At 41.0% G+C, this 23,331-nt stretch overlaps 3 protein-coding genes across 9 annotated transcripts; 2 read left to right on the forward strand and 1 right to left on the reverse strand.

Moving 5' to 3' along the window:
• Positions 1–151: 151 nt before the first annotated feature.
• Positions 152–4,326, reverse strand: LOC113141829 (zinc finger protein 184-like). 4 transcript variants are annotated; one of them, XM_026326411.2, is made up of 8 exons: positions 4,221–4,326; positions 3,916–4,118; positions 3,003–3,113; positions 2,798–2,893; positions 2,581–2,691; positions 2,087–2,207; positions 1,747–1,947; positions 152–1,670 (listed from the first exon to the last, which is right to left on the reverse strand). In XM_026326411.2, the coding sequence occupies exons 1-8, from the start codon at positions 4,237–4,239 to the stop codon at positions 646–648; spliced, it is 1,887 nt and encodes a 628-aa protein (XP_026182196.1). In that variant the 5' UTR covers positions 4,240–4,326; the 3' UTR covers positions 152–645. The 4 variants fall into 4 exon arrangements, with proteins under 4 accessions (XP_026182196.1, XP_026182197.1, XP_026182198.1 ...); XM_026326412.2 differs by having other exon boundaries at positions 4,292–4,308; XM_026326413.1 differs by lacking the exon at positions 4,221–4,326 and adding an exon at positions 3,583–3,661 and having other exon boundaries at positions 3,916–4,009.
• A 1,123-nt stretch (positions 4,327–5,449) lies between these two features.
• tspan33a (tetraspanin 33a) lies at positions 5,450–11,976 on the forward strand. 4 transcript variants are annotated; one of them, XR_003296935.2, is made up of 9 exons: positions 5,451–5,890; positions 7,567–7,624; positions 7,893–8,020; positions 8,413–8,487; positions 8,807–8,902; positions 9,053–9,181; positions 9,262–9,423; positions 9,508–9,662; positions 11,283–11,976. XR_003296935.2 is itself a non-coding variant. In XM_026327263.2 (8 exons), exons 1-8 carry the CDS (start codon positions 5,789–5,791, stop codon positions 9,607–9,609), a joined length of 852 nt encoding a protein of 283 aa, XP_026183048.1. In that variant the 5' UTR covers positions 5,450–5,788; the 3' UTR covers positions 9,610–10,492. The 4 variants fall into 4 exon arrangements, 3 of the variants coding, with proteins under 3 accessions (XP_026183048.1, XP_026183050.1, XP_026183051.1); XM_026327263.2 differs by lacking the exon at positions 11,283–11,976 and having other exon boundaries at positions 5,450–5,890; positions 9,508–10,492; XM_026327265.2 differs by lacking the exon at positions 11,283–11,976 and having other exon boundaries at positions 5,460–6,352; positions 9,508–10,492.
• A 2,089-nt stretch (positions 11,977–14,065) lies between these two features.
• On the forward strand, positions 14,066–23,277 carry smo (smoothened, frizzled class receptor). Its single transcript, XM_026327328.2, has 12 exons — positions 14,066–14,327; positions 15,026–15,225; positions 15,448–15,657; positions 15,773–15,945; positions 16,061–16,280; positions 16,410–16,533; positions 16,740–16,832; positions 17,254–17,362; positions 17,759–17,944; positions 19,908–20,056; positions 20,427–20,561; positions 20,699–23,277. The coding sequence occupies exons 1-12, from the start codon at positions 14,066–14,068 to the stop codon at positions 21,316–21,318; spliced, it is 2,481 nt and encodes an 826-aa protein (XP_026183113.1). The 3' UTR covers positions 21,319–23,277.
• Positions 23,278–23,331: the final 54 nt, after the last annotated feature.

Consider the following 23,331-nt stretch of genomic DNA (forward strand, 5'->3'; position numbering starts at 1 on the left):
TATGAAGTTACAGTAAACTGCCATTACATTTTCTCCCAGTTATTCCCATGCACTAGGCTTGGGTCAGGACACTGGGATGACTGTGTAACACATAGGTGTCATTCCCTGCTCACGCAAGTCAAATGTTAAGACAATTCCCCTTAAACAGATATCATATACTGTCATTATTTATTTGTTTTATGGTGTTCGAATGGAAACCTCCACGATTTAACTCGTATAAAAAATGTTATCAGACTTGCACAGCAGGATTTGCACTTGCAACCTAGGACTGGTTTAGAACTTTTCCTTAAATGCAAAACACTACCAGATTTACACCATTCTTTTAACATTTTCCAAGTTTGCATGTTATTTCTCTCCCAGGGTTGGCATGCAAACACAGTGTTAGTCCAGGCTGTTTGGTTTTTTCTTACATACATGTAAAACAATCATTCAAAATCATTCCTTTAGTATTGTAAGTTTCTGTTGTTTAAAAGCAGCACCTGTCTGGCCTCCAAACGAACCCCAAACATTATTGTTATATTTAATATACCATGGCTTTCCCATTACAGTTTACTGCAGGTTTTAAAAAAAAAACAAACAAAAAAACAAAACTGACAAGGTATTATACCTAACTACATTCAGATTTACGTCAACTACAGCTACACATTATGTGTCAGGTTTATGAATAACCATATGTCTTTTTAGGTTCCCCTGCTGAGAGAATTCTCTATCACAGTTGGGACACTTGAATGGTTTCACCCCGTTGTGGCTGAGTGTGTGTCTCTTCAGGCAGTTCAGTGTGAGGAAACGCTTTGGGCACTCTAAGCACAGGTATGGGCGCTCCCCTGTATGAGACCGCATGTGGACATTTAGGTGACCCTTACTGGAGAAACCCTTCCCACATTGGGTGCAGGTGTACGGCATCTCGCCCGTGTGAGACCGAGTGTGTAGCAGCAGCTCCCCTGAAGAGAGAAACAACTTCCCACATGTGGTGCACAGGAAATTCTTCTCACCTCTGTGCATTTGCATGTGTCTCACAATGCCTGTTTTGCTGAAGCTTTTCCCACAGATGGTACAGAGATGGGTGGGGCCTTCGTGCAGGCGTTCATGCTGCTTGAGAGAATAATTACACAGGAACCCCTTCTTGCACTGGCTGCAGATGAATATCCGTCCTCTCTTGTGGAGTCTCTGGTGCTGATAATAGCCTGACTGGCTCGTGAATCCCTTCTCACACTGGCTGCAGTGGTACTGGAAGCTGTGAAGCTTCATATGAGTCTTCAGTTGATTAGAATGTTCAAAAACCTTTTCACACGTCGGGCATTTGGTTTCTTCCTCTGTGAAGTTTTTGTTCAATGGTCGAGTGCTCAAAAACCTTTTGTCTTCCCCCGTGGGCTCTTTCCGTTTGCGTCGTTTCTTGTTTTCTAAGTTGTCCTTCTTCTGCTTACGTTCCAGCTTTTTTTCAACACCAACTTTTGGTTTGTGTTTCTTCCTCAAGTTGCTGTCTACTTTCTTCTTTTCAGCGATGAAGGTGTTGCTTTTCTGTTCAGTCTTTGATCTGGCTTTATTCGCGGATATTCTTTTCTGAATGGGAGCTGTTACGTGGTGCTCGCTTTGTATGTGCTCCTCGACCTTCCTCTTTGTGCGGTGAGCATACGAACACTCGGGGCAGATGAATAAACGCGACAGGGGACCTGGAAACAGCATAAAACACAGCACATAAGTACAGTAACCAATTCTCATTTGCAGCTGCAACTGATTTTGGCTGACCTGATTCTTTTTTTGGCAACAATGCGATGACCTCTGAACTTTCATTCAGGTCTTCCTCTTGTGAAACTTCCAATCCTATAGTCTCTTCCTCCCTGTCATAATCATCATCATCCTCATTGTATGGCTCAAATCTCCCCGCTCCTGCCTGAGAAGGAAGAGCCAGTGTGGACAAAAGAATAACTTCCTCGCTGCTTGACGGATCTGTGATAAAGGAAGGGATTTAACATTTTACACATTAGAGTCGGGTATTAGAAATCTGAAAAAAAAAAGAAAGACAAGTTAAGAAGATATGAAGCAAGACAACAGGAAAGAAAAAAAAAAAGTCCTGCTTTAAGCTCACCTGAGCTCAGAGTCCCCAGCTGTCGGTGATGAAGCAACAGAGCCTTCAGGCAAAAAGGTTCAGACAGATACTGTCCAAATTCTTCTAACACAGATGCTGTGTCAGTGAGCCATGCTACTGTCTGAGAGCCACAGAGAAGACCACAGAGATGCAGATTAGCAGGTGAAACAGTTCACAGTTCATGAACTTACATTTACTCAAAGCAAAAGTAAAAAATGTTTGTTTTGGCTGACAACTATCTGTTTTAGAAGTGACCAATAAATAACTGAATTTCACACCTTTTAAAATCAAGACAAAAAAAATTAAGTTGCTTAATTCATCATGTAAAGTATAAAACTGCTCATTAATGATCCCTTGAATTGTTCATTAAAATTGTCTGTTATAATTTAAGAAGTATGATCAAACCTGTACATGTAACAGTGTCAAGAGTTGATCTGTACTTATTCTTGCCTAACAGTTTACATGAGGAATCTGTGCCTTCCTGGTTTAAATACCTGTTGCAGGTCTGGTATTGGCAGCAGCTGCTCCAGCCTGGACAGGAACTCGGACACCAGCTGCTGAAGTCTTTGGTCGTAGGCTGAGCCATAGTTTGCAGGAAATACCTCCTACAAAAACAGCCAGAGCTTTGGATCTGAACTAATAACCCATCGCTGCTGTAAACTGTTGCCTTCATAAAAGCTCATAATTTTCCTTTCTCACAGATAGACTCACTTGGAAGAAGAAATCCTTTTCAAAAGGAATATTCAAAAGGTTCTCAACCAGGCTGGCAAAGTTGCTGTATGAGGTCTTCAGTGTATCATCACTAGCCTGTCAAGAAGTGGACAGCAATAAAGCTGAGAAAGGTTTCAACTCCTTAATGTATGTGTTGTCAATGTCTTGTATAGGCAGCACTGTAGAATTTGCTTTAAAGCCCCACCATCTGGTCAGCAGGGCTCAGTTCAGCACAACAGGCATGGATTTTATCCAGGTGGCTCTGGATGTTCTTCAGGTTGGCGACACCATCACCACGACACAACTCCAGAACCAGCTGCAACAAGACAAAGATGGGACACAGGTAACTAACAACAAAACACGTACCACCATGATTTTCACAATCATACACTGACATAGTTTTCCTCTGCTGAAATGAATACTGTAGTAAATATGCTTCTGACAGAAGAAGAAATATATTACTAATGTAAATAAAAACTGAAGCTCATTTTGACCTAAGAAGCAGCTGCTAACAGAAACAAACTCTATACTGTCCTGTGCTGGAGCATTAGATGAAAATCGCACCTCTTCTCAGGTAGATGTTAAAATTTCCTCTTTTTTTTTTTGTCTGAGCTTTTCAAGAACCCAGTGGTATAGATGTAACCATCATTAAAATGTACTTCATAGACTGTTACTGTAACCACACAGTACAACTCCAAGTCCACATAATACTTAAACAGATATCAAGTACATAAGTATATAGAATATAAAATTTGATACTGATCACATCCATCCATCATCTATACCTGCTTATTCCTATTTAGGGTCCCAGGGATCTGCTGGAGCCTATCCCAGCTCTCTTTGGGTGAAAGGCAGGGGTCCACCCTGGACAGGTCACCAGTCCATCACAGGGCCACATAGAGACAAACAACCACACACACTCACTGCTATGGGCAATTTAGAGTCACCAATCAACCTGACATACATGTTTTTGGCACATTTTAGTGAGTAAGAAAATAAATCATTTAAATGAATTATGGATTCAAAACAGTGAAGGCCAGGGACCTTAGTAATCTGGCATCACTGCAATTCAAATTGAACAGAAAATGGATCGTAGTTAGATCGTAGTAATCCCTCACCCTTGCTCTCAGGCCCAGGATGAGCTCAGCTCTCCGACTGGGACTGAGGAGCTCTGGGACGATCTCTGTCACCAAACTAACGAAGTCCACCAGCGTGTCGTACTGCATCACACTGTGCTGCTGCACTACCTGCCATATGAAGGCAGACATCAGTTTCACTGGAGGAACCAGGAGATGTAAGGAGGCCGGAGGAAGAGAAGGACCTGCAAACGAAATTCAAACCATATGTTGTGTGAGTAACGGAGCCAGAAGCGCCTACTGGTGCTAGCAGACAGCTAACGTTAAATTAAAACAAGAATAAAAACCTCTGCTTTTCCACGCCATTTCCGTAGTTTAAAAAAGTATAAACATTGAACAAAATGCCACTTAATCGTACAGAAGAAGAACTACACATGCAACTTCCGGGTAAAAGGGATGTTATGAAATCTGTCGTGCCGTGCGCGTTTCCTTCAAAATAAAAGCCGGAAGGTTGGCGCCTACTCAGATACAGTCGCTATACACCTGCATGTGTTGATTTGATTTGTTATAGTAAGTCAACAATTCTCTTAAACTAACATAGATTGACTGTTAATACCAAGTTGATCTAACAGAGAAATTAAAATGCATTATAATATTCAAGCCTTCATCAACCATGTACATCCTTCTCCAGATGTTCACTAAAGGACTACATCTGTATCATGCAATCATGCAGCGCCTCCCACTATACACTGAACAGGATTTTAGTCAAAAGTAATTCTATTAAATCGAAATCAGGTGTCAAAATTAAGACTGTTGGGAAGGAGATAGTACATCATGAGAACTTGTTAAAAGGAAGAGTGATTCTGTTAGATTTTTCCTTTCCAGACCATCTTTGCAAAGTTAGTGCAAGTGGCAAATTGTTTCTATATAGATGGAGTTGTAAGTCATTTCTTGGTGTTTTAACATATTCATTACATACTGGGGCTGGGGAAACAGCCCAGTCTCAGTATTTGTCCTTCTTATCTGTGGGACTCTGGACTTTGCAGGGATCTGGTTTCTCAGGCTGCCTCATGATCTTTCTCAATCAAAAATTATTCTTAGCAGTTTACCTGCAGTGCACACTCTAATCTCACTTTATTAAGCCAACAGAAATATAACTGGTGTTGGAAAATTACGACTGTGTGTATGCTGCATGTAATACACTGACAATGAGCCAGTCACCGCAGTGTTAGATTAGATACTAAAATCCCCCTTGAAGTGTTTATAAAAGGAAGTAACACCAGGAAGGCTATTATCAGTCAAAGGCAGTGCAGGGCTACTATCCGGTTCTACAATAACTTTGACACGTGACATTTCACAGTAGGAAATGATACTTTTCCTTTTAGTGGAATTCTGGTCCACTGTCACACTGAGTATATCTAATATCTATATCTCTATATGATAGATAGATAGATAGATAGATAGATAGATAGATAGATAGATAGATAGATGGATGGATGGATAGATAGATAGATGGATAAAAGAGAAAGAAAAATCAGATGCCAGACACGTATTTTTTTACCTGATGATAAAATTAAATAAAGTTAGAAAGCTGTTGCAGGACAACCACGGGGCCAGTCATGGGACCCTCTTAAATTGAGGAGCCCCTACTCAGGGGCGTATGATACATCAGCAGTGAAGACGAGAGACACAACACTAACACACCCAGTTTTTACACGCCCAGTCAGTGCCAGACAGCGCTGGCGGCAGCTTGCAAAGACGCGTCGCGAGTGTACGTGTCGACTGAAATATAACAGAAAAGCAGCTGGTCGACATCAATATGTTGATGAGTCTTTGGTCTGACTGTCAGAAACACGTTTTTTTCGCCAGCTAATCTTTGCGCAGACTTGGACAAGACGCTTGGAGAGTTGTCGCCATGGGGGGACGACGCAGAGAAACACCTGGATCTAATGAGGACTTCTCATTTGTCAGTCCAGCTGTGAAGTATATGCTCTTCATATTTAATTTTCTGTTTTGGGTGAGTGCTCTTATGTTGTTTATACAATAAATTAAAAAGACCAAAGAGGTAACCTTCATCCACTCTTCTCTGTGTGCAGGTTAATCATTTGTGTTTTATTGCTGAACTAGATTTACCCCCTGGGTCTTAACACTAATCTGTAACTCTAATAACAAATTCAAAGTTTAAAGATATTTTTATAACTGCAGTTATTATTCCAACAGTCTCAGCCATACAGTGTTGTTTACTAGTGTTAATCCTGAAATTGTGAGGTATAGATTTTGTTTTATTTGGCTTTCTTTGACTTTGGTATTTTGGTAGGAGGAGAAGTTAATGTAGCTCTCTCACTCACACACTCCCACACACACACACACACACACACACAAGCTGTTTTCTTCTCAGTCACTGGACACTGACCAAATTTTATTTTTACTTTCTGAATCTGGAATGTATTGGTCCCAAAGGACTTTTTGTCTCTTTCAGGTTGGTTCAAACATTGTTATCTCAATAACAATTCATACAGCTCCCACAGAGTAAATAAAACTACTGTTACAATACACTGTACCTTTTTTTTTTTTTTTTTTTTTTTAAATCAATCCTTTCCTTTCAGAAGGTAAAGAACAGCAGCAAACCTTAGCAGCAGCCTGTAAACAAAGCAAAGTTCATATCAGTGGGTGCTATGTGGGACTGTAAGAAGATTTCTTACAGCATTTGCAGAGCTGCTCTGCCGTTAATGATTAAACTTGCTGAGGTTTGTGCAGTGTAAGAAACACTTGTTTATGTCTGTCAGCAACAGGGAACAACTGAGCAAATGAAACAGAGAATGTTTGAATGGCTTTTCTGTGTCTAGTTCCTTCTACTTCCTCAGTGCTGTGCTTTGAAACAAGCTAACACGAGTGTCAGCTGTGTTCAGACCACGAACACGACTTGTTGCTGTGTGCAAACAGGATAAGGCTGTGTAAAAACTTGAAACCTTTCAACGTGGAATGTGTTGTTGTCATTTCTGTTGCCTCTGGCTACAGTGAGCACTATATTGAACAGAACAAAGATTGCTGCAGGTTTTTCTAGTCTGGATTGCTTATAATGGTCCGAAAATTCACGCAAAGTCTAGGTTTTGTCATAATTCCGGCCATGATTAACCGAATCAGTAAATCAGTTACATAACCTAAGCCCCATTGTGATTGAGGCGTTTCACAAGACTCTTACAAAAACAGTCCGGCAAATCTTACTTTGCTCTCCCACCCCAAGAAGGTGCAGTGTCTGTGGTAACTGGATCCATTTCATTCAGGGCTAGAAGAGTATTTCTGAGGGCTCTCTATTATTCTGTTGAGACTGAGAGAGGAGCACTGAATAAAAGGGTCTTTATATTTTAGGGAAGACTATATGTTACTACCAGGTCTATTGAGGCAAATGGAAGCAGAGTGGATGGCTGAAATCTCTTTATACACTACACTAAGGGTGTGTTATTAGAAATTAGCTTTTATTCAATGAGTACAGCCTTGACGGTGACCCACATAGACCTTCCACACAACTTTATTGTTCTAATGGTTTGCTTTTGAATGATGCCACTCCCTGGGAAACATACAAATAGTTATTCACACACTGTGTCATGTGGTTGCCACTTATGTTGCCCCATCTGTAATATAAAGAAATGCACCAATTATAAGGAACTCTCTTTTTTTTTTTTTCCTCCTCAGATAATTTCCCTGGTGATGGTGTCAATCGGAATGTATGCTCGCATGATGAAACATGCAGGTAAATGATCCTGGAGCATGCAGTCTTTCTTGACGTTTTGTGTGGGAGGATTGAGTATGAGGGCTTTACACAGAGGGAAAAACAGGAAAACGACATCCACAGCTGTGTTATTCCAAATTAAAGCTAATTTAAAGGCAACAGATGAAAAGAAATGCATGTAACAGTACTGAGAGAATGAATGTTGAAAATGTCTCCTGTTTGAAGACAGATTTTCTTTGGTCAAATCAGTCTTCAAACCCTTATTCATTCATTTTTTTTTCTACCTCAGAGGCAGCGTTGGCCTGTCTGTCAGTGGACCCTGCTATAATGCTGATGGTCCTGGGGATTCTCATGTTCATCATCACCTTCTGTGGTTGTGTGGGCTCCCTGCGAGAAAATATCTGCCTCCTGCAGACAGTAAGTCAGGGGGGTTTCAACTTCCAGTCTGTGACATGTTCTGCAGAGAGTATTTCAGAAGAACTTCAGTTTATAGACGTATCACAGCATAGCAAATCATGCTGCCTAATATGCTTTTGGGGCCATGGGTCAGATTCAACCTTACACAGTCAAGAAATCAGTCAAATCAGCCTTTTGTTGACTAGTTTTTTTTCTATCATCTCATTATTGTATCTGTCTACTTGCTCGTATGTTTCTTGCTTTTTCTGTACATCTTCTCTAAGTGGAAGTAATAAGCAGCAGCTGGATTTTCATAGTGATGCAGCTTCTTGTGGAATCTGTGCTATAAAAAAAACAACCCAAAACAGATTCGTTTGTACAGTTTTGTAACCAGCTCTCTCCTTCCCTCCCAGTTCTGTATCAGTCTGACAGTGATCTTTCTGCTCCAGCTCGTTGCTGGCATTCTGGGCTTCATCTTCTCAGACACGGTACATGCAGCACTATGTTCTATTATTAGTACTATTTCTGCTGGTGATCGAATGATTGTTGATTGAACCACACAGATTAAAAAAGTACCTATGAATGTGATCAGACTCACCACAGTTATTGGTTACTTGTTTCAGCTTTTTAACTAAATTCCACATAAGATCTAGAAGAATCATAAAATATATATTATTAAAGCAGATATCATAGTGTTGCAAGAGTAAAGCTTCACAACAATATGAATAATCATCTAAACACATCTTCATTGTCTTCTGATGTTCCTTCATTTGATATCAGATAACATACATTTCCATACTCTTCCAGGCACGGACTAAAGTGACTGAGATGATCAACAATGCCATCATCCACTACAGAGATGACATTGATCTGCAAAACCTTATTGACTTTGGCCAGATGGAAGTAAGGGTTTAGTCCAAATGCAGGTTTCATGCCATACATACTGTAGGCCACCAGCATTTTTTAAAAAAATATCACAGTAGTAGTAGCCTTAACAAAGGTTTGCAGCTATTTACACAAACACCTGACTTGTCTTTTTGTCAAACATGTTAGTTTGGCTGCTGTGGTGGTGTGACATACACTGACTGGACCTTCAACATGTACTTTGACTGCAGCAAGGACAACCCCAGCAGAGAACGCTGCTCTGTCCCCTTCTCCTGCTGTATCATCTCCAAAGAGAAGGTCATCCCCTTTTGCAGACTCTGCTGATAGGCTTTGGTTCCATGTTTGTGTGTCTTATGTGTATATCTCTATGTGTGCAGGTGGTTGTCAACACTATGTGTGGCCAGGGTATGCAGGAGTTAGAGTATCTTGCAGCTGGAGACTACATCCACACTAGTGGCTGCATAGACAAAATGGTTAACTGGATTCACAGCAACCTGTTCCTGATTGGAGGTATTGCACTGGGACTGGCCATACCTCAGGTAGGACACTGTGTGCAGTTACATATCATCATACACACACACACACGTCCTGAAGAGTTAACACTAATGCTTTCTCATCTGCAGCTGGTTGGCATCCTCCTGTCTCAGATTCTGATCAATCAGATCAAAGACCAGATCAATCTCCAGAACTACAACATAAAACACCAGGTTGACCCATGGAGCTGACCCAGGCCAGACCAGGCCAGACTGTGATGAAGAATGGCAATACCAGCAGCTGGGTAAAGATGAGTAGATCTATTTATGGCAGTTCTCTGGAAAAGAAACTCTGTCAGCCCAGTAGGAGCATTCAGTCTAATTTTTCCTTGATTTAAAATACAAAACTTGAGTTGAGCAAACAAGTGGACAAACCAATAATGTGCCTTGAAATACTAACAAGTGGCTACACCCAAAATAAGAAAGTGGAGAAATAACACTCTATCACCACCTACTGGACATAGACCATGTTTGCATTTACCAAACATTTGTCTGAATAGTAATTTTCAAGCAGGGTCAGACGGCGTATTTGGTGCTCAGGGTCCTTTGTTTTATTTTAATAACTGCAGTCAGTATAATTTACAAGTCATTTTTTTTATCATGATTTAGAAGATGTTAAATATAAGTGAGAGTAATAAGATATTTATGTATCCTTATTACTGAAAAGGTAACTAAGTGAAAAGGAAAGTGGATTTCTAAAAGAGTGTTTGATGACATTTTTAAAAAATTGTTTAAAAAAAAAAAAAAGTCAGCCATAATGTCATCACAATGCCTAACAAGCATGTTTGTGGAGTCTGACATTTCATTTTTGCTGCTTTTATCCAAGTTTTATCAATGTGTATCTTACCATTTGTTTGTTTTTTTTTTTTCAACTCTGTGGCTAAAATTCCTGTGTTAAACTGAAAGGCCAGCATATTTGTTACATCTGGGAAGATAAAGTATGAGCGCTGCACAGATGCCATGTGGAATCTAGTTTTCTATCATTTCACAAGCCTATGTGTTAAAATAAATATTTGCCTCAGGGCCCCAGAAATGCCTTGTACCACTGTTACAGTATAATAAATATTTTTTTACACGGTGGTTTTCACATGTGTCATTTGACGAGCGTTGCAAATAAATGTTTACACTAATGGCCTGACACGCTACATCATGGCCGTGTCGGGCTGCTTGGCTGTCCTGCTGAAACCTCAAGACTGCACATGAGGACAATCCCTCCTCACATTTTAGCCAGCTGAACATTTGTGCGGCCTCAGAGCTGCTGGATTTTTAAGCTTTTATGTCCCAATATGTCCCCATTCCAAATAAATGTTTTCCAGATCTCATAGTCTCTGCATGCAATTTATATTCCAAGATAAGATAAGATAAACTTTTTTCACCCCTGTAGGGAAATTCTGGAAATTCTGCACATATGTTTAAAACCCACATGGATCATTTGAAACTTATATCTTATTGTCTCGTTTATCTTGTGAAACAACTGTAATAGGGAAGAAACAGGGGCTACCAGATTTTCTATAAAAGAGAACAGTTGTCAGTGCCTGAATTACTTGTTGATGTGGTCACAGCAACAGGCCAAGTTTGTTTTTGTGACCCATTACTGAGCAGACAGTGGCTGAGTGGCTCTGACTGAGGAAAAACTTTCTAGGCATTAAAAATAAATCTCAACCTTTTAACAACCTTTTAGCTTGATACTGCACCAGTTAAAGCTTAATTTGCCCAGAGAAATATGTTGATCAGCATTAATTACACTACTATGTAATAATTTGAAGTAAATATTGTGGTGTTACCAGAGACAGTTTCACTCATTACTCTCAGCTGAAAGTTAAATGTAAAAACAGTCTCTCATCTCCACCCCATCTCTCTCATAGAAAACCTGAGCTGTGAGGCATTCCCAGCCTGAAACCTGATGCCTGTAATCTTTGGGAGAAGAAACAGTCCTGCGTGGTTAAAAGCCTTTGACACAATCCCACAATCTAAACATGACATTTCTATGTTAGTTTAAAGCTTTGGCTGCTCCCATTCCTGTGTTCTCTGTTCAACACACACTAGAATCTACTATTTCACTAATCTGATAGCACAAAGGAGAGAGCAAGAACTTTGTGGAGATCAGACATGCTGAACTTTAGTACAAGCAACTGAGTGCGATGAAAAAGATCAGCTCTGTAGCAGTCTCTCACGCCAGTGAGTGTGTTTTGATATGTATGTGTGTGTGTGTGTGTGTCTGTGTGAGTGAGAGTGAGTGTGCGTCATCCTGGGCTCCAGTACTCTGTGTGTGGTCTCTGACTCACTCAGTCGGCCATGTTGCTGTGGGTTTTAAGGAGGCCCAATCAGACACACACACACACACACACACACACACACACACACATACAGGAGGGAGGAGAGTTAACCCAGTTTTGCTCTCAGAACACCAGGGGAGCAACAAAGCATCTGCAGCCACACAGCCATACAAGGGCTCTAGCCAGTTAATGCAATAACAGCATCATGGTGAAGATTTGAATTCTTAGGACCCTTTTTTTTACTGGTCTCCCCCCTGGCATCATAAAAACAAATGATTTAATATGGATAAAATTATGTGGTTTTAACTTAGTTTAGTGTTTTCATGTTAGTATTATCTGAATATTTTATTATTATTAGCTATTTTGGAATATTGCTGCAGCCACCTTAACCAGAAGAGGAAGCTCAGTCCATTATGAATGTCCCATAGGAAACGGATTTAGTGCAGTTTGGAGCTATTAACTATGCACTTCCACCCCTCCCATACACAGATATACACTTCCACACCACTGTAATATAACCATGTAATAACAATTCATACTTAAAGTAAATATATGATCTGTACTCATTCTTGTGGAATGGTTCAATTCTACTCTAGGAAGGGGAGTTTATGTTTACTGTACCTACAAACATCATCAGTGTAGAATAGGCCACATGTACATTATCTGCATATTCAATGGTAATGTTTATCATGGTTATATCACATATGGTTATATATCTTCTTTTCATAATATTTCATATTACTATGCTTGTACTTCATATAATATATATTTTATGTCTACTGTATTTTATATTCTATTTTATATCTACAACATAGTTGCTGAAGTTGCAGACCAGCTTTTTTTGTGTTGTACAGTTGATTTATATAGTCTATCATTTCTATAATGTGTATGTGTATTTGAACAACTGCACATTTTTGTCCTCCAGGCTCTGTGCAGCAGTATGTTTAATAAGAAATGAAAGTTTATTATGGCTATTACATCTTTACGTCTACGTCTTTATAGACAAATTATTGGACAGATACACAAGTCAACCAAAATCATCATATTTAATGTTTTTGGGAAGGTGTTTGTTTTGTGGTCCTTTACTGCCTGAAGTTATGGGCTCTCTGGGCTTCATTATGATGCACAATGTGTTAAAAGGGCTGTATTTCACACACACAGTTCTTTCTGCATTCAAGCAAACCTATTCAAATAAAAGCTGAGGCTTGGCACTTTAATTTGGTATCAATTATTTTATTTCAAATTGAATTGTGCTGAAGCACAGAGCCTGGAGAGCAAAAAATGTGTATCAGTCCAAAAAGGTGAGGTCTGGTCTGTGTTTAATGCACATTGCTCTTTAATTTCATCTCTGTTTCCTGTTTTATGTTCATTTACTTGGTGAAAAGATGATGAAAAGATTATATAAGTGATGTAGAACTGTTTACCATCTTAAGAAAATATACACCATCATACTGACACCGTAGAGGGGCCCCTTAAGGGGTTTCATAAAAACATCAGCTTCACTCCCTGAAGTTGGCACTGATGCTGTATAAGATCCTGCAGGTGTATGTGCAGCACAAAGTCCAAAAATCTTCTTGTTTGAAACCTATTGGATGGGGGTCCATGTTGTTTTGGGGGGCGGGGGGCTCCTTGAGATGAGAAACCTGGGAGAAAGCCTGCCATAAGGCACATTCTTCCACTCGCAGAGGGGGATGGGAGGGGAGGTTTTGTTGCTTTGGCTCTCCCCCACCATGTGCATACCAGAGACAAAAAAAAAAACTAGACCGAGCTGCACCTCAGAGCAGAAAACAACAAAGCCCCAGAAACCTCTCACCAGACATTTCCACCAGGAGAAACATCATTTCTTGGGACACGTACAGAGAAATTGGATAATAATTTCAGATCATTTTATAAAAGGGGGGACTATGGAGAAGGGGGTGGCGCATGTAAGCTAGAGATCCTATTACAGAGATCCAGACTTTTTCATGGCAAGTTTTTTGGAAGTGGGGGGAGGGCGAATCTGCAACTTTCTCGGCCTGGTGTCTTTTTAGCCTAAACGCTTCAAATGAAAACATCACATGGTTTTCTGTCGACTTTAAAATATTTCTCTATTGGAGGGCAGTTTGGGGGCTGTTTTTATTTATTTGTTTGTTTTGATAATGACGGGATTCGGGAGTATCCAGGAATCGGACGAGAAGTGCAGAATAAAAAAACTTTGGAAGGACTGTGAGAAAAGTTTGAAGCGCCCCGCAGCTTTTCTTCACCATGCCGCTTTTGGAAACGTATTCAACATCTAATGAAGAAAACTCCCTCTCTATTTCTCTTCGGGGGAAAAAAAGATCACTGAAGCACTAAATTATCCGATTTTTGCAAAGTTGATCCTCTCTCCCAAGATGTCCTCCCAGGCTTGGAGCCCTATTGTTGGATTTTATTGGATGCTGTGTGTCTGGGCTGCCTGGCTTTCAGGCTCCGAGGCAGTGTTGTCGCCAAACGGAACAATATTTGAGGACAACTGCAAGAAAACCACAACTTGCGAGGCACTTAAATACAACACATGTCTGGGATCACCTTTACCATATACACATACTTCTCTGATCCTGGCGGAGGACTCCAGCACCCAAGAAGAAGCTTTTGAGAAGTTGACCATGTGGTCTGGTAAGATATAATGCGAAATAAATCGCTTTTTTTAGCATAGAAGAGTAGACTTATACAATAATTCAAAACACAAAATGTCACAACAGAGATACGATACATTCTAGTTGTTTCATACTTTTATTTTGTAGCATTTTAAATAAATAAATAAACGCGATTGGCATTATTTTGGTAAATAATGCGCTTTAATGTGATAATAACGTGAGGACAGGAAATGAAAGCCTAAAACCCATTAAAGCAACAAAAGGAATCGCTCATAGGTGTGTGGGGGGGATGGGGGACGACTCTTCCTAAAAGGTTTTTACATATTCAGGTCTTTGACATTCATAACATCTCACTAATGACCCGTCAGCCCCAGGGCGCTGCCTCACAGGTGTCAAGCTCTCTGAAGATCCTCATTAGCTCTGTTGTGTATGATCAGTATTTATTCTGTGTAACTGAAAACTTAAAAAAAACTGTTCCAGCTGCCAATTATTTTCATTATCAGTGACTCTCAGCTGATAAATCAGCAAATGTTTAGTATTTGTGTAGATTAGTCATGACTTATTTCCTGATTGAACCATCTGCTATATTTTCTTGTCATAACTTCTGTGTACCTGTGCCTCCACTCTTATGGTGTTTACATCACCATCTTCGGCCTGAAGATGTTTTGTTATATCTGTCATGTCTAGAGTGTTATTAGGCCTCATTTTGTGTCCTAGGTTTGCGGAACGCTCCTCGCTGTTGGTCAGTCATCCAGCCGCTGCTCTGTGCCGTCTACATGCCCAAATGTGAGAACGGTCGGGTTGAGCTGCCCAGCCAGAGCCTGTGTCTGGCTACACGTCAGCCATGCAGCATCGTGGACCAGGAGAGAGGCTGGCCCAGCTTCCTTAAATGTGATAAATTCCCTGTGGGCTGTTCGGTATGCATCACTGTTATATAATGTTGTGATACTTTATTTAAAAAGACTCTTTTCACTGGAGTTTAGAGGCCAGCAAGAGTAGTGAACTTAGATTTTACAGCAGGGTGAATGTATTCTGGCAGTGCTAATCAATTAATCAGCATAAAATGAATTGATTCCAGTTATGTCTGTGGGTCAGACAGATGATAAGCTCATCTTTCCCTTTGCATCCTGTGTGTGCAGAATGAGGTGCAGAAGCTGAAGTTTAACACGTCGGGCCAGTGTGAAGCCCCGTTGGTGAAGACGGACATTCAGTCGAGCTGGTACAAGGACGTGGAGGGCTGTGGCATCCAGTGTGACAACCCTCTGTTCACGGAGGAGGAGCACAATGACATGCACGCCTACATCGCTTATTTCGGCACCATCACCCTCCTCTGTACCTTCTTCACCTTGGTGAGACTTATATACACTACCCACAATTCTCTTTGTTGTCTTTTTGGTAATTGTTTTGAACTTTGCAGTACAAAATAATTTAATAGGTAAACTCTGAACTTCTTTTCTGTTCCAGGCCACATTTCTTGCTGACTGGAAGAACTCCAACCGCTACCCCGCTGTCATTCTCTTCTATATCAACGCCTGCTTCTTCGTGGGCAGTATCGGCTGGCTGGCCCAGTTCCTGGATGGAGCACGCAAGGAGATTGTGTGCAAGAGTGACAACACCATGCGTCTTGGGGAGCCCTCGTAAGTGAAAGGCTCAACCCATCAGTCATGAGATTTCATTACATTTAGTTTCATTCCTCCCCACCTGCCTTCATTCCTAAAAAATGACCCCCACTCTTGATCTTGTTCCCTGCAGGTCTTCAGAGACACTATCTTGTGTCACCATCTTCATCATTGTCTACTACTCCCTGATGTCGGGTGTGATTTGGTTTGTCATGCTGACCTATGCCTGGCACACATCCTTCAAAGCTCTGGGCACTACTCACCAGCCGCTGTCTGGCAGAACCTCCTACTTCCATATGGTCACCTGGTCCATCCCCTTCATCCTCACTGTGGCCATCCTGGCTATCGCTGAGGTGTGGTGGGAGCCTTTCATCTCAAAGACCTGCACGTTTTCAGACTGAAATAATGATTTCTACTCATTTGGTTTGATCACATTGTGTCTCTACTTATGTCCTTTGTCTGTGTTGTCTGTTGCCCCACAGGTGGATGGAGATTCAGTGAGTGGGATCTGTTTCGTGGGCTACAAAAACTACAGATACCGTGCTGGGTTTGTGCTGGCACCCATCGGTGTCGTGCTTGTCATTGGTGGCTACTTCCTCATTCGGGGTGAGTAGACGCTCGGTCATTGGATCGTGTTTTACTTTCAAATCAAACACTTCAAACTTATACTCTGGTGTAAAAATAGAAGTAAATCATCACGATACAACAGAAATTTCCCTTAAGTATGTGTTAACTAAACATACCTACTTTTACATGCTCCCACCACCAGTCTCTACGTTATTTATTAATTACATCAATTTCTCTTTTTTTAGGTGTCATGACCTTGTTTTCCATCAAGAGTAACCACCCAGGACTGCTGAGTGAGAAAGCAGCGAGCAAAATCAACGAAACGATGCTGAGACTTGGTATGTCCATTATATTTCTTACCAAGCTGGTGATCTGGAAATAGGAAGGGAAAAACCATCCTGATTAAGATCAGCGTTGAAAGCAGGGTCAAACTAAGCATTTGTAATTGTTTAAAGAATCTGTAGCAGTATGTCATGGGGAATGTGCCAGTCCAAATAAAATCTCTCTTTACAGTGTTTAGTGTATGTTGTTTTCTGGACAGGATGAGCTTCATTATTCTGAGCAGATATCCCCAGGTCATGTTTTTTGATATTAAAGATTAGCATTTCTGTTTTCCTACAAGAATTTCTTTCCCTTCCTTTATCACTATCTAACATATTTCTACAACCTTCATAGGTTTTTTTTGTCTGCAGCAAGGTAGCAGGGAGCGATGTGTCCGATATCTTATATCTAATTTATTGTTCTGTTTCTCCCTGTTAGGTATATTTGGATTCCTTGCTTTTGGCTTTGTTTTCATCACTTTTGGCTGTCACTTTTATGACTTCTTCAACCAGGCTGAATGGGAGAGGAGCTTCAGAGAATATGTGCTGTAAGTATTCTTATTATCTCCTTCTTAAGCTGTGCTTTTGCAGATTATGGAATGATTATGATTTACACTTCCCTGCCTCAGGACTACTGTGCCTCACAATTCAGCACTTCTGTCTATAAGCTTCACCATATGCATCAAATCACACAGAAATTCACATGCTGTCGAGACTCCAAACTTTAAGCCATGAATGCAGCCTTATGTCCCCACAGTGTTGACACAGGCTGGACTGGAATTAATTTGGCCTCAAAAATGTAAACCACTCTCTCCTGTAAAAAAATCTTATTTATCAGATCCAGAGTTTGAATGCACCTCAGTCATATGCCTGGAAGGTGTGGTAAGCACATGCAGCATGGCATGTATTGCACTGACTGATTGTTTCTGTAATGTTCTCAACAGATGTGAAGCCAACGTGACAATTGCCTCTCAAACTAATAAACCAATCCCAGAATGCACCATTAAGAACCGGCCCAGCCTCATGGTGGAGAAAATCAACCTGTTCTCCATGTTTGGGACGGGAATCGCTATGAGCACCTGGGTCTGGACCAAAGCCACCATCCTCATCTGGAAACGCACCTGGTGCAAGTAAGCAAACAAAATGAACATGAAACATATCATAGGAATAAGATGGACAGACTTTGGTTTGCACTATTAGTCCTGTTTTGGAACAGCACTCACAAGAACACATTGTGACTTGGATTTTACTTGCAGGAATTTATTTTAAAAAACAGCTTAGGCTTAGGACTGTTTTATCCAGAGTGTTATGTGTAGCAGTGCAAATTGAGAGACCAGGGCTAATAGCTTTAATTGTGTGATCCTTCAGTTACCTGTTGGTATTTCTAACCATGAGGTCGTTCTCTATACTCTATATTAGTTATGAAGCTGGTACTTATCTTTGACTATCTTTGTAAATGCTCCAACATGGCAGAACAGCATATAAATCCCACTACCCGTACAGTGATGCCTTCAGGGCTCTATCCACCATTGAGTGTAACCTCTGAGCCCTTGAATGTAAGTGAGACTGTCACATCAGGGAGTGTTGATGTAGCTGCAAAATCCAGAGTTCCTGTCAGGCTATGTAATTTTTGGAACCAAGTGGAGTCTGTCTAGTGGAGTCTGTCTAGTGGAGTCTGCCTAGTGGAGTCTGCCTAGTGGAGTCTGCCTAGTGGAGTCTGTCTAGTGGAGTCTGCCTAGTGGAGTCTGTCTAGTGGAGTCTGTCTAGTGGAGTCTGCCTAGTGGAGTCTGCCTAGTGGAGTCTGCCTAGTGGAGTCTGCCTAGTGGAGTCTGTCTAGTGGAGTCTGTCTAGTGGAGTCTGCCTAGTGGAGTCTGTCTAGTGGAGTCTGCCTAGTGGAGTCTGTCTAGTGGAGTCTGTCTAGTGGAGTCTGCCTAGTGGAGTCTGTCTAGTGGAGTCTGCCTAGTGGAGTCTGTCTAGTGGAGTCTGTCTAGTGGAGTCTGTCTAGTGGAGCCTGCCTAGTGGAGTCTGCCTAGTGGAGTCTGTCTAGTGGAGTCTGCCTAGTGGAGTCTGTCTAGTGGAGTCTGTCTAGTGGAGTTTGCATGGGAAATTTCGGGCGAGAAGCAGAAAACTTGAGCGTGTCCTCAGTGCTACAGTAGAGCCACGAGTTGGCAGAACATGGATGAGACCTATTTATAGCATCTAGTGAAGATCAGCAGGCGTAGCTGAATGAACCGCTATTGAAATACAGGTGTTTGCAGTTGGTGATTCAGGTCATGTTAGCCTTACCCATAAAACTGCAAGAGCACTACAATGGACACCTGTAGGCACCCAGGGAGATGAGGAACAACACCCTAAGGATATGCTGGTGTTGTTTCCAGGACGCATGATCAGTGGGGAAGGGATCCAACTCCGATCAAGGATGTGTAAGGGCAAATGCCTCCCACAACAGTTCTGCAGCTCCAAGCCTACCTGGGATTTTGCAACTACTGCCCTAAATTTGTCCCTGCTTTTGCAGTGCTCACAAGACTACTTAAAAAGAGAACACAGTTTTGGTATAATGAGCCAACAAATATCAAACACAGCTCTGTTGGCCCAGTTGTCCTGTATCCTACATCAGCAGGGACTTACAGCAGGGATACTGTGTAACAAGATGAAAACTATAGGCCATGGTCAGTTACACCAGGCAGATCCACTACTGTTCAACATGGTCATTCTCCTTTAAGCATCCATAGGGGTAAATAGCATGTTGTCTAAAGGAAATGACCATGTGCTACCATGTGAAGGGTGCACACACTGACAGACATTTACATCAGCATTGGGCCAGATTCACAGTGCAAGAGGCTGGTAACCTTGCTAAGGTTAATGTACTGCAGCTACTACTTCGTTCACAGGAAGTGAGAAGAGATGTCAACATTCAATCAGTTCAGTTGTGTTTGCTCGTCAGCTCAGTTGGGTTTTTTGTGTTTGTCAGATAGAGTTTTCTCATAAGTAAAGGAAGAGAAAGTTGTGTAACATGTCCAGTGCCGTCCTTCTTTAAACAATTGTCTTTGTTAGCTGAGGCCAACAATATTAACCTACTTTATCCTGTGTCAGGATTATTGGTCGTAGCGACAACGAACCCAAAAGGATCAAGAAGAGTAAGATGATAGCCAAGGCATTTGCGTTGAGGAAGGAGCTACACAAGGATCCAGAAAAGGAACTTTCCTTCAGCATGCACACTGTGTCCCATGACGGGCCAGTGGGTGAGTGATTCAATGGAACTGAGTAGATTTTCCTGCAGGAAACAGTATTTACTTAATGTAATGATGTTTGCATGCTTCCACCTTGTGGTAAAACATTGAAACTGCAAGGAGTCTTATTTGGATTGTGCAAAATCAAAATCAGGATCATACCTCAACTGTATGTGTCTTCACATATACAGCCAAGTAAAGTGTATGGTCACATTACACAGCTCATGTGAGCTCTGAGGCTGTGGTGGCTGTCACGATTATTTAGTTTGAAGCAATTCACTGCTATTGAGGTACCACAGTACATCCTCTAAGTAAGAGTAGGTTTGTCTCCTTAGTTGACTCTACATTGAGAGTTTGTGCTTTGTCTTTTCTAATTTTATAGCTGGAATCAATTTTGACTTAAATGAGCCATCCAATGACATGTCATCAGCTTGGGCGCAGCATGTCACTAAAATGGTGGCTAGGCGAGGTGCCATCCTGCCTCAGGACATTTCTGTTACACCTACTGGTACACCAGGTGAGAGCCAGAGGCCATGGCATCATTCCTTTTGTCCTTCATTATTTTTGCCTCCTTTTCTTTTTTTGTTTCTGACTCCTCTTAACCAGAAGACTTGTGCTTGAGCATCAGTTTATTCTCGGGTATTTTCTCAACAGTGCCTCCTCCAGAGGAGAGGAACAGACTGTGGATGGTGGAGGCTGAAATTTCTCCGGAGATGATAAAGAGGAAGAAGAAGAAGAAGAAGAGGAAGAAGGAGGTGCGTCCAGTAGAGGAGACGGTGGAGCAGCAGGCTTACCACCGTCATGAGTTTGGCCGCAGCTCAGTGCCCCGCCTCCCCAAACTGCCCTGCCACCCTAGCCTGGTCGCCAATTTGCGGGAACAGCAGAGGCAACAGCAGAAGATGGAGGAGGAGGTCCTGCCAGGGTCCTGTCTAGACTACCAACCCTCAAACCCTCTGTCCCGTGAGGACAGATGTCACTACCCACTGTACCAGAGTAGTCGGAACAGCTATGGACACAGCCTGCTTTCTAACCCTCTGACCCTCAATGACCACCCAGAGGATCTGCGTGTTGGCCCACACTGCCCTTCCTCAGCCTCCACCTGGCAGCCCAGTCGACCTCACTACCCTGGGGAGCTGGATCTTAAAGACGGCCTGTCAGAGAGGATGGCCCATGTGGCTCGAGTACCGGCAGGTCGCAGGGCCGGCTATGGGCCTATCCACTCCCGAACTGGTTTAATGGAGGCAGAGCTCATGGATGCGGACTCTGACTTCTAAGAGCAAAGCTCCAAAAGCTCATGGCTGTTCCTTTTCGGTACACAGACAGTAAGCTATAAGAAGTGCTGGATACTTTCTTACTAAAGTGCACCTAGATTTTAAATACCCAGAGATCAAGATGGAACGAAGCTGGTCAGTCTTTATTTTCTTTGATTTAGTTTTTTTTAAAGCAAAGGGATAAAGTGAAAAATATGAATAAGTTAATGAAAAAATATTTTTTTATACTTTGTACTTTGTGTCCATTAAAACTTCAGACAACTCGGTGATGACAAGACAAACAAGGCAGCTAAACTGTTCAAGGCTTGAAACAATATAGATGTGTTTATTCTGAAAACCCTGTCAGCTCAGCCCTGCTTGTGACAAGATTAATCTCATGGCAACGGATTTGGACACATTGCCAGTCAAAACATTTTCTAATTTCTAACTGACCCAATCAACTTCATTTTTGGGATTACTACAACAGACACTACATTTTTAGGTTTTAAGATGTAATCCTAGAAAACTATTAGAAAGTCAATAATACTACAATACAATACAATACAATTATTTAAACTGTCCCAGGGCAGTAAACCTGACTCATTCAGACAACCGTGTAATGTAGGTTAAAAAAAGCCATGGACTACTTACAAATACTGTTTAACCCAGGTCTTCTGTTGTATCATATTTTGATGTTTTTAAGGCTTTTTTTTTTTTTTTGCTCTCTCTCCACCACTATTTAGCCAATAATTACTTATATCTATGTACAGTTAACTTGAAGTACTAACCAGTATTTCCCTTGTCCTCTGTGGTACTAATATCACTGATAAGTGGTTGGACTTTGAAGAGTTTGTAATACGCAACAAGACATAAAGTGATGCCATGTGGACGTACCAGGAGAAATAGTGAGGACTGACAGTTCATTTTGCTCACACTGTGTGTTTTAAACGGAGCACATCATTTTTACACCTTAACATTTAGGACCCATAAGTTTTAAACAGAAAAATACTAATGGTCCGTTCTTTCCTTCATTGTTTGACACCGGCATAGTAATAGTAACATTATTTTGTTAATCAGATAGTACAACTAAAAGTTAGTTTGATCAAATATATACTAAACAGTTGTATATGCTCTGTTGCCTGGTGCAATAAACCACATTTATTTTTTGTCTGGAGAAGGACCTATTGCAATTATTAACTGAACCTAATGACTATCTTTTTTAAATGGGTTCTCCTTTTTTATTTCAGAAAAAAAAACCCATTTCCCTTCATATAATTATTTTTAAAGGGTTATTTTTTTACAGCAGTATTTCTATGTATGTCAATCTGATGTATATATTGAGTATAAACTGGGCTCCATGTGTGTTCGCTCTTTTCTTCAGGCCAGTTAAGTCTTTTATATTATGAAGCCTATTTTACACTGCAGTGAGCATAACTAGAAGTCCTTTCTTTTTTTTTTTTTTTACATCTTTTTCCTAATCCGAACAGATGCTCCTATTTTTTCACCACTCTCTTTCTAAATGTGTGTATTGTATATAAGCTGTTCATAGATAAAGGTGTTATTTGTACAGATCTATATATCGGGTCACTCGATTACTCTGCTGACAGTGACGGAAAAAGGTAGTTAAGCTAAAAAAAGCTGTGGCAGTACTTATGCTGTAACTAAATTGATGACTTCATACCCAACACAAACTAGTTTTGTGTAAAAATGTCTGGGCGTCCATGTGACCTGTATGAGAGAGAATTATTTATATCAGTGGCAGTTAACACAGAAATAAGGAATAGCTGATATCCACCCATAAAGGTTTAAGAAATGAAATGAAGATTATTTTTGAAATCAAAGTAGTAGTTCTTAGTACTTTTATACCTTGAAAGTAAGAAGTTTTTTTTTGTTTGTTTATTTTCTGCGTGTAGTCTCCCAGTTATGTAACATTTATGGTCACTTTTAAGGTGCAGCTGTACTTCCTGTTTGTTTCTCTTGTTATTGTTGTTGTTTGTGTAAATAAAAGTAACCCTATATTTTTGCGTGATGGTTTTG

Source organism: Mastacembelus armatus, chromosome 23 (assembly GCF_900324485.2).
Source record: "Mastacembelus armatus chromosome 23, fMasArm1.2, whole genome shotgun sequence".
In the NCBI taxonomy this organism is placed as follows: domain Eukaryota; kingdom Metazoa; phylum Chordata; class Actinopteri; order Synbranchiformes; family Mastacembelidae; genus Mastacembelus; species Mastacembelus armatus.